At 38.0% G+C, this 14,861-nt stretch overlaps 1 protein-coding gene across 4 annotated transcripts in view; it reads right to left on the minus strand.

Annotated features, from left to right (window-relative positions):
• The window catches only part of PCSK5 (proprotein convertase subtilisin/kexin type 5), a 400,819-nt gene that overhangs the window by 273,748 nt on the left and 112,210 nt on the right, over positions 1 to 14,861 (minus strand). For all 4 annotated transcript variants that reach the window (XM_016127089.2, XM_016127088.2, XM_016127091.2 and 1 more), the window contains exons 4-5: positions 12,221 to 12,364; positions 8,479 to 8,555 (exon numbers count right to left, since the gene is read on the minus strand). In XM_016127089.2, the coding sequence (XP_015982575.2) occupies positions 8,479 to 8,555; positions 12,221 to 12,364 (221 nt within the window). The remainder of the gene's footprint in view (positions 1 to 8,478; positions 8,556 to 12,220; positions 12,365 to 14,861) is intronic.

A 14,861-nucleotide genomic window follows, 5' to 3' on the forward strand; every position in this document is an offset into this window, starting at 1 on the left:
GATCGTGATAAGACTTATACTCTCAAGGGTTGTCATTTAGTACAAACACTGGAAAATATCTTAGTTTATATGATTCCAACTTAAAACAGACCATACCTTTGTGTAGAGAAATGTGAAAACTACCTACCTGCCTTCTGAGAATTAGACTAAAACTTTATCTTATCACTTAATCATTATCACCCTTAATAACATTAAGAACATCCATACCTGTGGCACTTTTATATAGTTTCTCAAAACATAATGACCACCTGATACTCATTCAAATTTAATTTAAAAATCATAAATAACCCTGTTAATATATATTAGTAGAACTGTTTGAGAACAGAGACCCAAGCTCCAGCTTTCCCATGCCAACCTCTGATCAGACCACACCTGAAGCCTTCACTTATTTTTTTTAAGACTATGTCTCTGCCTTCAAGTCTCTTCAAGTGAAGGTAGCTGGCTCCCTTGCTAGAATAAGATCCAAAAATATAGCCTCTAGCCTCATATGAGTAACCTTCATTTATTTTCACAGGATAATATCATTGTGAAGTCAGGTCTATATAATCACTTTCTGTAATACATGTTCTTCATTTTTCATAGTCACATGTACATAAGGTGTTGGCAACCTTTGCAGACAAATCCTCTCGTGAGCACCAGCACTTAGTAGAGCCAGGCTATAGAGCGTCTATTGATCGTAGTGATGCACCATTCTGGTGACTACCGTTCTCTCACGGTAGTAAACTTACTGAAGCACATGCTCAATAGAGGAACTAATTTATTATCTACCTGACCACAGATTATTTTAGCCAGTCAGGTAAATAGATGGTGTGGGAACAATGAGCTCAAATTCTAACTCTGTCAGCTAGTGACATCAGGTACTTGACTTCACCTCTCTAGGCTTTCTCTCTGAATATGGGGTGTTGTGAGCAGGAAATGAGACAACATGCAGATGTGCTTATTTTAATCTGCTAACACTGCATTCAAATATAGTCAAACAGCAACTCTCATTGACTTACATTTTTTTTGGTAGTTTGTTTAAGTTAAACAGGGACATTGAAATACTCCTAGCATTGACTTCTCAAGGTCTTCATGCTCTAATTTTTAAATATTTTTGGATACAAAGAAATACAAGAAAATACAAAGGTCAAAGCCTTCAGTTAAAGGAGAAGATTAAAAGGGAAAGATAAATAAATACAACCTGTCTGGGAATCCTGCTCAAATGCTTAATCCATTATTTAGAAAGGATACTTAGAAAGGATACTTATCTCTTTCCTTACTGCAATTTCCATCTGCTTTAGAGGCCTCAGGAATTTGTGAGTTTGTTTTTTAAATAAGAAATCGAAATTGAAAAAACTATTAATTATTCATGTTAATAGTGTACTGGGTTAGCATAAATTATACCAAAACCTTACTTTAACCTATAGCATCGATCAGATCCTTTATCAAAACCATTACTGAGAGCCCCAAGAGATTAAATCCCCAAATTTCTTGAGGAGAATTAAACTGAAATTGACAAAAAGAAGAATGAAGGAGTATGAAAATTGCATTATCATAATCATAAGCCCTGGAATAAATGCATTGCTTTATAAAAATGAGTGTTTACACTTCAGGTGAGAAGTGTTGTATAGGAATCCTAGGTTAGGTAACTATTTTTGGTATTTATTCTGCTCTCATTAGAAAATAAATAGGCATTTAGACAAACCTTATGAATATAAGTATCTTCTTTCTTTCTTTACTCTACCAAAGATTCCAGATTAAAGGACTAACATATCTGTGTCAGTCAAGGGCCAGTTAGGAAAAATGGGGCTCCTTTATACTGGGTAATGTGAGAAAATTTTATTTAAGGAACTCATTCATTTAAAGATGTGGGTGGCATTTGGGTAAAGGAATAGGGAATAGAGCAGTGTTTCAGACTAGTAACATTGGGAAACTCTTAACTCTCAGGACCCTTGAGAAGGAAGTGGTTATTGATATCCACAAAGGATAGCTCATAGGAGGTCTGCCCTAGGGCCACCTGACAGGAGTTAGGACCTTCAGGAATACAGCTAATCCCCAGTGCCCCAACAAGGAGTGAACATTGAATAAATACCTTTTCTTCACTTTTCTGCATCCTGCTGATCTGTCTGAGCCTGCCATTGGACAAACCCAATTGGAACCCAAAAGGCAAAGGAACCCATTAATGCAAGACCCTAGAGATCAGATTTCTGGGGTAGAGAGCAGAGTGGAAGGTTAAAAAAAGGATATGCAGCACAAGGGCCACTGTATACACACACACCATTTAATAAATTACCACTTTGGGACACATTTTGCTAATTCATTAAATGAGCCAATCAAGATTAATACTTGCATAATTATTGTAAGAGCAAACATATTTTATATCCCAAACTAAACTGGAAATTCTCTTCTCAGCATCTGTTCTTGCCTCTCTATTCCCTGCCTTGGTAAATGCGATCACATCCACACCATGAAAGACTTTATAAAAAGTTCACAGGTGCTGTAAAAACTCAATGAAGGGCAGCCAGCTCAGATGAGAGAGGGTGAGAGAAGGCATCACGGGGGAACCAATAAGAGTTGAAGGGGGAGGAGGAAATATGCAGGTGCAGATGATGGAAGACTGAACAGTTGTGGCACATTCGGGGAATTCTACAAGTCCTGTCAGGCTAATGAAGTGGAAAGTGGAGTGGACACACAGAATAGAGCAGAGTTAATAATGATGGAAGAGTGGGGTCATGAAGGGTCTTGCATTTTTAACAAAATGTCAAGATATTAAAGGATTGTAATGTTCTTGTTTTGGTTCAGAAATATCACTGAGCAAGATGGGATGAGACTGGAGACAGTGAAACCGTTCAGGAGATTTTATAAGGATGCAGGTGAGAGAAAGAGGGTGGACTGACAAAAGGTTAGTGTGGAGGGATGGGTGGAGGCGGGGGTATGTCCTTGGAAAGCTATTGCAGAGGAGGACTTAGATGGTGAGCACTGTCAGGACTTAGTGACTAATATCTGTATAGGGGAAGGGAGGATAGGTGGCTTCTGGTCTGAGAAGCCTTTTCCTGTTGTACTACAACTTTCTGTGCGGTTTCAGCACCTGGATATTCTTCCCAGAACCTAGAAGGTGATCCAAATTGTTAGTTATTTCAACATATTGCATCATGAACCAATATGATAGAAATAAAATTTTTAAAATATTCATTGCAGGTGCTTTCACGGACATAAAAATCTATGGCTGTATATGAAAAGTGTCATATATTTTCACAGCTGTCTGTTTTATATATATTCAGCATCTAGTCTGTACATTTGGAGTCAACATTACATAGATTCATTTAATAATCACTGATGTGGTAACTACTATGTAGTTATGAATGTCATTTTGCAAAAGGATGAAAGGAAAAATTTTGAAAATATTTAGTAAACAAATCAGCCTCTGATAATGGCCCTACTTTTCTTTGGTAGGTTTTGTATGACCTACTTAGCTATAGGGTAATTTTGTCTTAACATATATGGCTAAATCCTGTGTATGAAGAAATAAAGCTTCTACATTAAGAAGCAGTAAGGTCAGAGAGCTAAAAGTCATAGATATTAAGTGTGTTTTTTCCCCCTCTAGAATGGAGTTAAAATATTTCTGTATAATCAGAAAATTGCCTACATTCACTGGCTTTGCTTTGGAACACTACCTCCTGACAATGGTCCTCATCTGCAAGACTAAGAGAACACACACACACACACACACACACACACACACACACACACACACACACACACTTCAGTTTCTGCAACATGGCAAAATTCTTAAAACTAGAAATTATGTGTGAAAGGAGACTAAAGAGCCAGAAAAGAACATGCTTCCATCCACGCTGGTTAAATTTTCCTAGAAACGAAGATAAGAAACAAAATGAAAAATCCATTTCTTTTGGAAAATGAGCATTTAACCTGTGGGTTGGTTTATTTTGAAAAGGAATTAGATTCTGGGCCCACAAGTCACACATTCAAAATACAATGCCATGGTCTCATCTCCCACTGAATATGTTGCTATGACGTTTAAGCAGAGGGATCATTTAACAAGAAGCAACCTCAAGAAGGGACAATCTAACTCAGACATCAATAATTAATTTATCAGAAATAGGACTAGTGGTATGAAATGCCAGAAGGCTGTTTCATTTATAGGGTGGCATTTTCTATTTTAAGCCTAGAACAATGCAGTCAGCTTTATTCAGCAAGTTAAAATGAATGAAGGCAAAGCTGAATGGGAGGACAAGTTGTATGGTCTCCTCTAATGATGCTATTTCTTTAGCAACAGTTATTTAGGTCTGACATACTACCGTCTGGGGACTTGAAAAAGGGACAAGAAAGGGATTTTTATAACTTGTACTTCACCCCAAAGCTTTGGGACTAGAAATATAATCATGTAAGGCTAAGAGAAATGATTTGCACAAAGTTGTAAGGACATATTCTCTCGCAGCACTAAAAACCCTCAGGCTTTGCACCTTACTAAGTCATCTCCCAACTCAACCTACTAGTTAGTAGCCTCTATTATCTCACCCTTCAAGAACTTAGCATCCCCCAAGAACTTAGCACAGTGCCATTCACAAAGTGGGGTATCAATGAATACCTCTTGAATGAATGAACAAATGCAGCAAAGTATGAAATAACCCCAAATATACTCTGAAGCCTAGTCAGAGTGTATTTAGGGTTATTGTGCTAGTCAGATAGAGAGTACATGAGAAGCCACTTGCACTGCATATGCCTCAACTTCCTTATTCTGATGATGATTAGAAATCTCTCTCCTTCACTATCTTACATCAAATTCAAGGACTCATGCTCTACCCAGGGAGCTGGGGAAATGGAATTAAAGAAAAGCAGATTTACCATAGACTGAATCATTCATAGCTCCCAGCCCCTAACGAAGCTGAAAGTCCTAACTAAACCTGTAAACTTAGAAATGAAGACCTCTGAGACAGTTTACATTTGAAATGTTTATATGCATATATATGTTCAGATAATTACAGTTTTTAACTGATTTATCAAGAACTAGATAAAGAAATAGAACATACAATCATAATAACAACGGCTATGATTATCTAGTACCTATTATGTTCAAATATTTCATTGCTACTTTTTTTGTTTTATACATTGCTACTCTTTAGAAGTATTATTATGCACATTTTAGAGAATAAAAAATACTAAAGCTCAGAGTAGTTAGGTCCTAAGACTATAAAGGTAATCAAGGAGAACCAAGGCTAAAAGCCAACTCTTCTAAACTACAAACCCACTCATTTCCTGATGCCAAGTGACCTCTATTCAAATGGAATTATCTGTCAATGAAGCCACATTTAAAGACGGATACTTTGATCACATCTATAATTATGATCTAATGAAGAGATGATATTTTAACCCTAAATGCCTGAACACATGCTTAAGAATGGCAAAAAAAAAAAAAAAAAAAAAAAAAAAGAAAGAAAGAAAGAAAAAAGAAAATATTGGGCAGCACTATTGATAAGAGATAAAGGGACACCTGATGCCCAGGTAACTGCCGACTTTCATAAAACAGAGGTAGGAAGCGACAGTGTTGCACCTCTGAAAATGCCGTATTTCACTGTCAAGACTACAACCCTAAGCACACATCTGGAACAATACCTGTGCCATCCAAAAATCAAACCCACACTGGTACTCAATGAACCATGGACAGTGCTTAGAATGGGTCAAAACAGGACACAGGGGACTACCTCAGAGTGAGCAGGACCATGGCAAAGGTCTTGGGGAGTGGTCAAGTTTAAAAGGAATCCTCACAAAGAATAGTTTTTAAAAGGTAGACTTTAAAAAACCATCAAAGCCAATACTCAAAGAATTGTCTTTACATAGACTTTATGGTTAGTAACATTAGTCACAGGTGAGACCTATCCTTGAACAGTCACCACCACCAAGAGCTTCACCGCAAAGACTCAGCACATGTATATTCAGATAGAACTTACCACAGGGCACGATATGTTTTCAATTTCTACCTATAGTCCCTCTTTGTCCCTTGACATCCTGTACAAGGATACTTTGGGTGTCAACATGATCTAGACTTTCCTATAGCTTTCATGTTTCTCTTTTGTCTATACAGTTGTTGATGGGACAAATTTAGCTAATGACTATAGTATCGTCAGTTATGCCATGATGCTTGCCTTGAAAACACAATTTTTTAAATTGACCTAATCAATCAACACTGATATATTAAGAGAATAATTTGAACATAATGTAAAATTTTCATGTTTATGCACAATTTTGTCCCCCAAACTCTAGACGAATGTAGAAAATACACCTAGCTACACTAAGCCCTGTAGAAATACACAACACACACAGAACTACACACCACAGGAGCTCAGTAGGCCTCACTTGTCCACATCGGGTGCTGCTACTTCCTATATATTTCAGATTACCCTCCTTCCACTTCATAATTGCTTGCAGGCTGCCATGCTTTTGAAGGCCATCCTAGCGGATGTCCTCCACTCTACTTAATTGTCCCCTTTTTCCTCTCACCTTAATTGCAATTTTCTTATTTTCTATTCTTTGTAAAAATTTTAAACTTTTTTTTTCTCTTATTCTTTTTCTTTTACACAAAGAGTGGCAGGCATGTGAATAGGAGTAGATGTAACTGCACGCACATTTCCACGAGTAAACTTCAGGTGTTTTTCAAGATAAAGTGTCATAGTTATTGTAGTTTTATATATTTCTTAACTACTTTATATGGATAAAATTGGGCTATTGTTTTCAGCAAGTCCCTATCATTTTGTGTGGTCGCTGATGAAGTTTTTGAGTGTTGAGCTCCAACTCTTGTTTTCTTATTACTCTGATTTTAGATTTTGCAGAGTGCAAATATTTTTAGAAATGCATATATCACATTATAGCAGAATAGACTATGTATCAAAATTTATTAGTGATGACTTTTTAACTACTGAAGCTTCAAGTTTCTTCTTCAGTGTTTTCCATGCTAGTTTGCAAGTTAGGTTAAATGCATTAGCCCACACTGTCTCAAATTATAATCCTTTGTTTGAAATTCACTATAACTTTAAACATTATAATCTAGACCAGGGGTCCCCAACCACCAGGCTGCAGACCTTAGATGGTACCGGTCTATGGCCTGTTAAGACGGAGCCACACAGCAGGAGGTGAGTGGCAGGCCAGAGAGCAAAGCTTCATCTGTATTTACACCTACTCTCCAGCACTAGCATCATTACCTCAGCTCTACCTCAGGTAATCAGGCATTAGATTCTCATAGGAGCATCAGTCTCTGAGGCCAAAAAGGTTGAGAACCGCTATCCAGTTTAATTTAGTTCCCTTTCTCTTTCTGTTTAGAAAATTTTGGAAAATTCTATCTATATCAATTTGCATATTAATGCTTTCCCCACTAAATCTGATCTGTAATATTTATTCAGTTGTTAATAACGAACAGCATATTTTCCACAGTGACTTTTTTGAGGCTTCTTGGTAAATAGTAAAAAGAGAAAAAGAAAAAACCCACATTCATATGCCCTAGTAACGATAATGTAGGTCATATAGCTTTATCTAAACTTATTGACTTAATCGAATACAAGCTGAGAAATTTTTCCCTAAAGAAAAATGCAGGCTGGAAACAGTACATAATAAGTGGGCACGACACCTCTCTTTGGATCTTCTGTGATCCCAAACTAAAACATAATAAATAAAAATTCAAATGATAGTATCTAAGTCACAGCATTACCCTGAAGAGATTTGCAATAAAAGGAAAAAAAAAGTTAATGTGGTCTAGAGATTAGAAATATCTACTAATCTTTTAAAGAATCTAGTTCATCATGAGCAAGAAATACCACTCCCATTTACTTTCTGAAGAATGTTAAGACAGTCTATGTTATCAAATAGTTGTGCATTTTTATTTGCTTTCACAAAATCTAGTGTACCAACTGGAAAGTATACCTGTGGCTAAATGGGTTTCTATGGCTCTTGACTGTGGAGATAAGAAACATAATGTGTTCCACATGCGGCAAACCTTATAAGTATTTCAGGTACATCAGTGGAAAATACAATTACTACAGAGAAGAGGAAAGAGACTTTACGCACAGTATGCAATCAAATTTGTTGAATTTGACAGAGTAAAGTTAACTCTTTTAGGGGATACTTTGTTTTGCCTTTTCCCTTAGCACCCATATCCCTAAACAAAGGGGTCATAGGTCAATTACCTCTTGAAGGGCAACACCTCCAGTACCCTCAGGATTTTGGAATGCTAGGTCATTCCCCTGAGATCTCATTCTCATTCTTTCTCTCTCTTCCTCTCTCTCTTTCAATCTACAACTATTCTTACAATGCGGACCACCTCTTTTTGATTACCTAGAAGCTTCATTGGAAAGATACTTGTTTATCTTGAAAAAATTATGAATCATTTGTTACCAAGCATTTCTAGGAAGAAAATTTCTTCCCTCAGCGAAAGCAGAAAGCAAAACTCCTTGGCAGCCAGGCACCAGCCACCGCACGCTTGGGCCTTACTTGTTCTCGTTGCTTGCATCATAACGAGGCATTGGATCCAAGTCATTCCCATTCACGTCACAACTGGCCAGAGCATCCTATGGCCAGAGGAGAGATGGAGAGAAGAGAGACAGACGGTCATTAATTAGCCATTAACCTGAAGGCTCATACATTCTTAAACACATTTCTGCAAGAGAGTAATTAGATTAAATAATACATTCATGGTACAGTGGTGTCAGGATACCTTGTTCAGTATAATCAGCATCATTTTTTTCCCTCTTAAGATGAAGAAATGCTCTCCACACACCAAAGAAATACCATCTGTTCTGGCCAACACTCCTCCTCTCTAACCAAAAACTGGCCCTTCACCCAATTTCTTCAAATATGTCCTCGATTACAACCTTTTCTGTGAAGTACTCCTAGACTACCTAGAAGCAAAGTGATTTATTCTCCATGGACTCTCTATCTTCATTTCTTGAGCATACAAATTCCTTATCATAATTCAAAGATTTTTTATTACAAAAATCATTCACAAGTAATTGGCAGGCCAATTAAAAGTCAGTATTAGAAATTCATTATTTCAGGTACCTTAAGATCTCTCTTAGGCAATATTGTCTGGTTTCAGATGTCTTATCTGCTATGAAAGAGTCTATAATTCAGACTTTCTACTAATACCCAATGGCCTTGTGCACCAATCAAAAGAATGAACAAATTTCTATTGTATGTCAAGGTTTCAAAATGAGGCAAAAATATCTCTGAAACCAAATTTATGTCACTATAGATAGAACTAATTTAGGATGTTTTGAATTTTCTGATCCTTCATAATTCCTGATTTCACTTTTAGTGAAAGTAATTGCTATCTTTGTTTTCTATCTTTATTGAAGGCTCTTCTTTCTAAAAATAATTTATGGCAAGTAGAGTCTGAATTGTTTAAGGGGAATTAAACAAAATACACATTACATGCAAAAGTGGTAAGTCCCTGATTCTTGTACAAAGGGGGCCATTTAGCCCCCCTTAGCAGTCATTAAAGAATGAAGGAAGTATAGCTAGCATAACTTACTAATTTTATGTATAAAGAAACAGAGGCTCTAGACAGGCTAAGTAACTTGGTCAAAGGCATGAAATGAACTGTCTGTGGAACTAAGACTGGAACCCCGGTCATCTGACACACCATCTAATGTGCTTTTCTCTCCTCTTCACAGCTCTGACTTTAGGAAAACTGAGAGGGCACCAATACTGCTAATTGCACAGGTAAATTCTGGAGTTTTCTTTCAAGGAGGAGAAAAATGATAAAAATCAAGAATGCAATCACAATTAAGTTAAAGCTATTTGTAGTTTATCAAATACGTTCCAATGCAGTGGAGAGCAGGAACACACTATAAAAATCTCATTGTGTATGACGAGAAAGAGTTCTTTGCTAGGAGACAGGTGGCTGCAGTTCTCCATAGGACCTGGGTTAACTCATTTTAGTCTTCAGGCCTCAATTTCTAACCTGTGAAATGAGAAGACAACTGAAGTTCCATTTTAGCTCTAAATTTCTATGTTGTGAAGAGACACAAGTTTGTCTGAGTGTGCTTGGAGGAAGGGGGAAAGCAATCATTCAAATGTTTTGTTCAAATGAGAACGAAATGATTTTGCAGTTTCTTTTCTTTCTTTCTTTCTTTCTGTTTTTAACCTTAGGGAAAATCATCTAATTTAGGGAAAATTGTTTCAATATTTCATTGTAGAAAATTAACTTGTAAAGTTTCTTGGATGAATTTTTGAAACAAAAAGGGCAACAGGTAGAATATGGAGAGGAGACGTAGCTGAAAATGTAAGTTGATACTGGGTGTTCTTATGTGAGGAAAAGTTTTCATAAGTCAGAAAAATGGGTGACTGTGGGAGGCCGTGGTAGTTTCCACTGAAGTAACAAGGAAGTGATTTGGAAGTATTGTATTTGCAAAGATAAAATGGAGTCTTTTCAAATATGAGCGACAAAAAGAAAATTAATTAAGAGAAATTAACTGTCATAAAGTGAGACTGAGAAAATGAGAAATACTGGAGAGAATATATGGCGATTTCTACCTAAATACTTTCATGAGTAAGGGAAAGCCCAGAGAAGAGATGGTCAGAGAAACACATAGTGATTCCCACTATGCAGAGAAACCAAGCCTTCCCATCACATGCCCACTATGAGAGAATCTAAACAACATTCTTCAGGGCCATTGCCGTGTTCACCAGTTATGGAAGAGCGAACAGGAGGGAGAGGCAGCGGTCATTTTGAGATGGCAAGTCCTTTGTGCTGATGTACAGAGGGAACCTAGGGGCAGGGCCTGTCTCAGAATTCTCTGCCAGCTCAGGGCACGGTGAGATGGGCTGGGCTTGCTGAAGTCATTCCCTTAATGACCATACACTGGAACACAGAAAAGAAAAATTTGAGAAGTGGTCCTCCCAGTTATGGCCCAGGATTCTCTGTGGAACTCTTCCAAAAACACGAAGTGATCCTTCCCACCCTGGCCCATGACTTTCCTCCTAAGGGTCAATATGAGTCCTATAAAGGGAAGTGGACTTTGCCATGGTTTAGGGCTCCCTTTTTTTCAAGGATAAGAGGGGAAACTTGTCAACAGATGGAAAATCACCAATTTTAAGAGAAAATTTTTTTAATATAAACATGAAATTTAGGAAAATCCACACAGCCAAAATTTTGTCATTAAAAGGATTCATGAAAAAATAGCTGTTGGTAAAAGTAAAGTGGATATGTAGTGATACCAGTGTCCCTATGTGGAAACAGCTGTCAACAGAAAGGAAGTGAGAGAAGAAGTCAGAAGACAGGGTGCGAGTGGATCCACTAGAAGTTTCTGCTGAGCCCTGACAGGAATCGGGAGTTGTTATTTGCAGATGATACGGAGTCATTGCAGGCTCTTTGGTAACAAAAGAAATATTTTATGGAGAACACCAGGTATCAGGAAACATGAATCTGGAACAGATAGAGAATGGCACATTGGGAGATAATTATGGCACTTTTCACCAAACTTAAGGAGGAGAGGCTAATGGAAGGGATAATTCTGGAGAGTAAAAGACAGGGGGGTCATGACGCATTGCCAGGCAGTGAATATCATGGCAGTAGAGGGGACTGGAGGCCCATGGGGCAAAAACCAGCCCCAGTGTCTGGGAACTGGCTACCCACTGTCCTCCCCCAACACACCACAGTTGCACTGGGTATAAAAACCATAGTTTTTAATGAAAGTACTGAGTTTCAGCACTTTTCCTTGCTCTGTGACCCTGTGCTCATCTTATGTTCTTCATGAGTCCTGGAATTGTAGTTCCTTCTTAAGGATTCACTGATTCCTAAGGACTACTAGGAGGCTGATCATTAGTGTCCTTTAAAAAAGGAGAAGCAAAGAGAGAAAGAAACCAGCAGAATAACTTGAGAAACATTCTAAGTACACTTTTCTCCATAAAAGAAACAGAGTGCTGCCTGGCTTGTGGATGAGCTGTTGAGAAAAGTGGTTGTTGTGGGTAGCAGGTGGTGCTGGTGGTGGGGTTTCCGTTACCGTATCACCGGCTTTTTGTGGTCAGAACATCAAAGGCACTTGAAAGTTGAAAGCGTTATCTCAGGCCTTCTGTAGTCTGAGAGTGCATCTCTTACAAGACGGGAGCAATATATATATTATTGTACGTGTTTGCTGCATTTTTCTGCAGTTCTCCCCCTTTTTGATAATCCTACCAATGTGTTCCCCTGCTTCCAAGGAGAGAAGGTGTTTAGAACACAGCAAACACTCACATAGTTTTGCATCAGATCTGGATGGGTTCTCTCAATGCCATCGTCCAGGATGGTGACCACAATGTTCTTTCCTGTGTAACCTCTCTTCCAGGCTCCTTCAATATTCATGTCTGATTGGCAAGGATGCGTGTTGTCACTGCAGTGCTAAAGGAAAAAGAGGGAGAATTGGACATTGCAGATTATCGAATAGTAAAGAAAAGAGAAAATTATCTACTTTTTAATACATTAAAAATTAACAGAAATTTGGTAGATTGCCTGTTAAAGTAGAAGCACGATCTCTAGCATGATAACAGGAGAAGGCAGGCAGGATAGATGTGGGGACGGCAAGTGAAACAGAAATCTCTTCTGCCTCCTAATGTCATGGATCTTTTGAAAAAACATGATAAAATATATTCAACAGCAGAATAATGAACATATTATTTTTATCGTTCGCATGATTAATGGCACAGGAAATGGCATTGTAGCATTTCATTTACAAATCCACACGAGGTTACTGAAGAACATCTACTTTATAATTTCTTAACCAGCCACCTAGAAGCCAATCCAGCTATTAAATGAGGACTAACTCTGGCAGGTTTTATACAGTGTCAGCCAGAAAGGTATGCTACTGTGAGAAACCCACGGACGAGAAAAAATAAGATTTTTTTTCAATCTTCTTTCAATGAAGTAACAATGGCTGTTATACTACAGTTTGCAGGGGGTAGACACTCATTCGGCATTATTTTGAGAAGGGAAAGAAGAATAGTGCGAAGTCTAGAAAGGTGACATACACAGGAAAATGTGTGTGAGGGCTTCAAGGGGTGGGTGGCAGAAACCTTAGCTCATTATGTCCTATAATTTCATTCTACAATGGCTACAACACACAAACATATCAAGAAATAAATTCATCAGCAGCTCTTCCTGATATAATTTACTAGCATTGATCTAACCCACACAATTATTCCTTCAAAGTTCATCTCTTTGAAATATCCCTCTGAGTGGTATTGTTTTTCAGCTTCTTAAGACTTAGAGGAACAAAGGAAAAGAGATGTACTGTAACATAATACCATAGCAACACGAGCCACCCCAGGTCTTTCATCATTCAATATTTTCTTCCTGCTTTGTAACAATTCAGTACTTTGGACACAAGCTTTGTATGCTCTAAGCATAATGGAGACGCAACGGCCATTGATTCATCAAACACACATTTTATTGAGCACCTACTACATGCTGAGTATGGCAGTGAACAGGAAGATGAGATCCCTGTCCTAAGGACCCCTCTACAGGGGAGACACAGACAAACTAACAAGCAAGACCATTCAGAGAACTGCTTATGTTTTAAAGGAATTACAGAGGGCGATAGGATGGTTAATGCTGATAGGATGGTTAATCCCTCTTTAGGTGTGATGATCAGAAAAAGACCCCAGTCTCTGAGAAAGTGAAGTGTGAGCTGAGACATAGCTGATGAGAAAGAGCTGGTCTACTCAGGAGCCTAGAGATCAGTGACTTGGTAGAGGACACAGCAAACTACAGCAAATACAAGGTCTTTAAGGTGAAAACAACTTAGCGCACTGACGAAAGAGAAGAAGTTGGGATATTGCTGAGGTTTTGTAAATGAGGGAGAGAAGGGCATGGAAGGCAGCAAATTAAAAGGAAAAAAGAGGTCGGATCATCCAGGGCTTTGTAGTAATGACTTGGCTTTCATATGAAGTACAACCTAAATGGAAGCTCATCTCTTTCTAAACTTCATCCTTCAAAATCAAAGCTAACTAGTGACAGGTACCTCTAATTGCCCCTGTGACATGAATTCATTAATTTTTTTCTCCAAATGAGACTGCCTTTGCTGAATGTTATAAACACACTTGAGTAGTTTCAAGGACTCATTCTCATAGAGCATATCCATTTTTCACCACATGTAATATCAATTTTATAGATAATAGGGGCTTATAGACTTTATGAACATTTGCATCTTTTTCTCACCTTTCTGATTTCTTTCTGGCACTTGAGGCCTTACATACGTTCACCCTACTACTAGACTGATCCAAATTCCACTCTCACTGCCTCTCCCCAGTTTTCCGGGCACAGCTTAGGACCTATCTCCTCCCATAAAACCTTCTCGACTATCTCATCCCCTTCCCTGAACCTAGGAACAAATACACACACTATTCTACACAATCCAATCCTTACTCACAAAATTCTCCTGAACAGTTGTTGACTATTGAATCCTATGTGTGAATTTTGTCTTCTTGATTGTAATTCCTTAGAAGACTATGCATTAAACCAAGTAGGATTTAAACTAGGATTTCAGTCAATATTGGCTGATTAAGTATATGCTAGAAATGAGGGCATATCTTCGACTTTATGTCCAGGTTCATAATTGTCATTATGCCTACTGCTGCCACCTCATCAGCAATATCTAGCCAGCTAATGTCTGGTTAATGGAGATAAATCACAAAAGAAATAGCGTAGATTTCCAAAAATGTCCACATTTTTCAGAAGTATCACTCTGGCTGAGAATTCAGGCCTCTCTTCGCTAAGGACTTTAATTTAACACAAAGCAACCTTGGCAGGTTTCTATTTCATTTTTTTCTATTTCCAAACCTGCTCTGGCCACCTGTGATATCGTTTGTGACATGAAGTAATATTAATGTGGCCAAGAGGT

This window comes from Rousettus aegyptiacus, unplaced genomic scaffold, assembly GCF_014176215.1.
Source record: "Rousettus aegyptiacus isolate mRouAeg1 unplaced genomic scaffold, mRouAeg1.p scaffold_m13_p_3, whole genome shotgun sequence".
In the NCBI taxonomy this organism is placed as follows: Eukaryota; Metazoa; Chordata; class Mammalia; order Chiroptera; family Pteropodidae; genus Rousettus; species Rousettus aegyptiacus.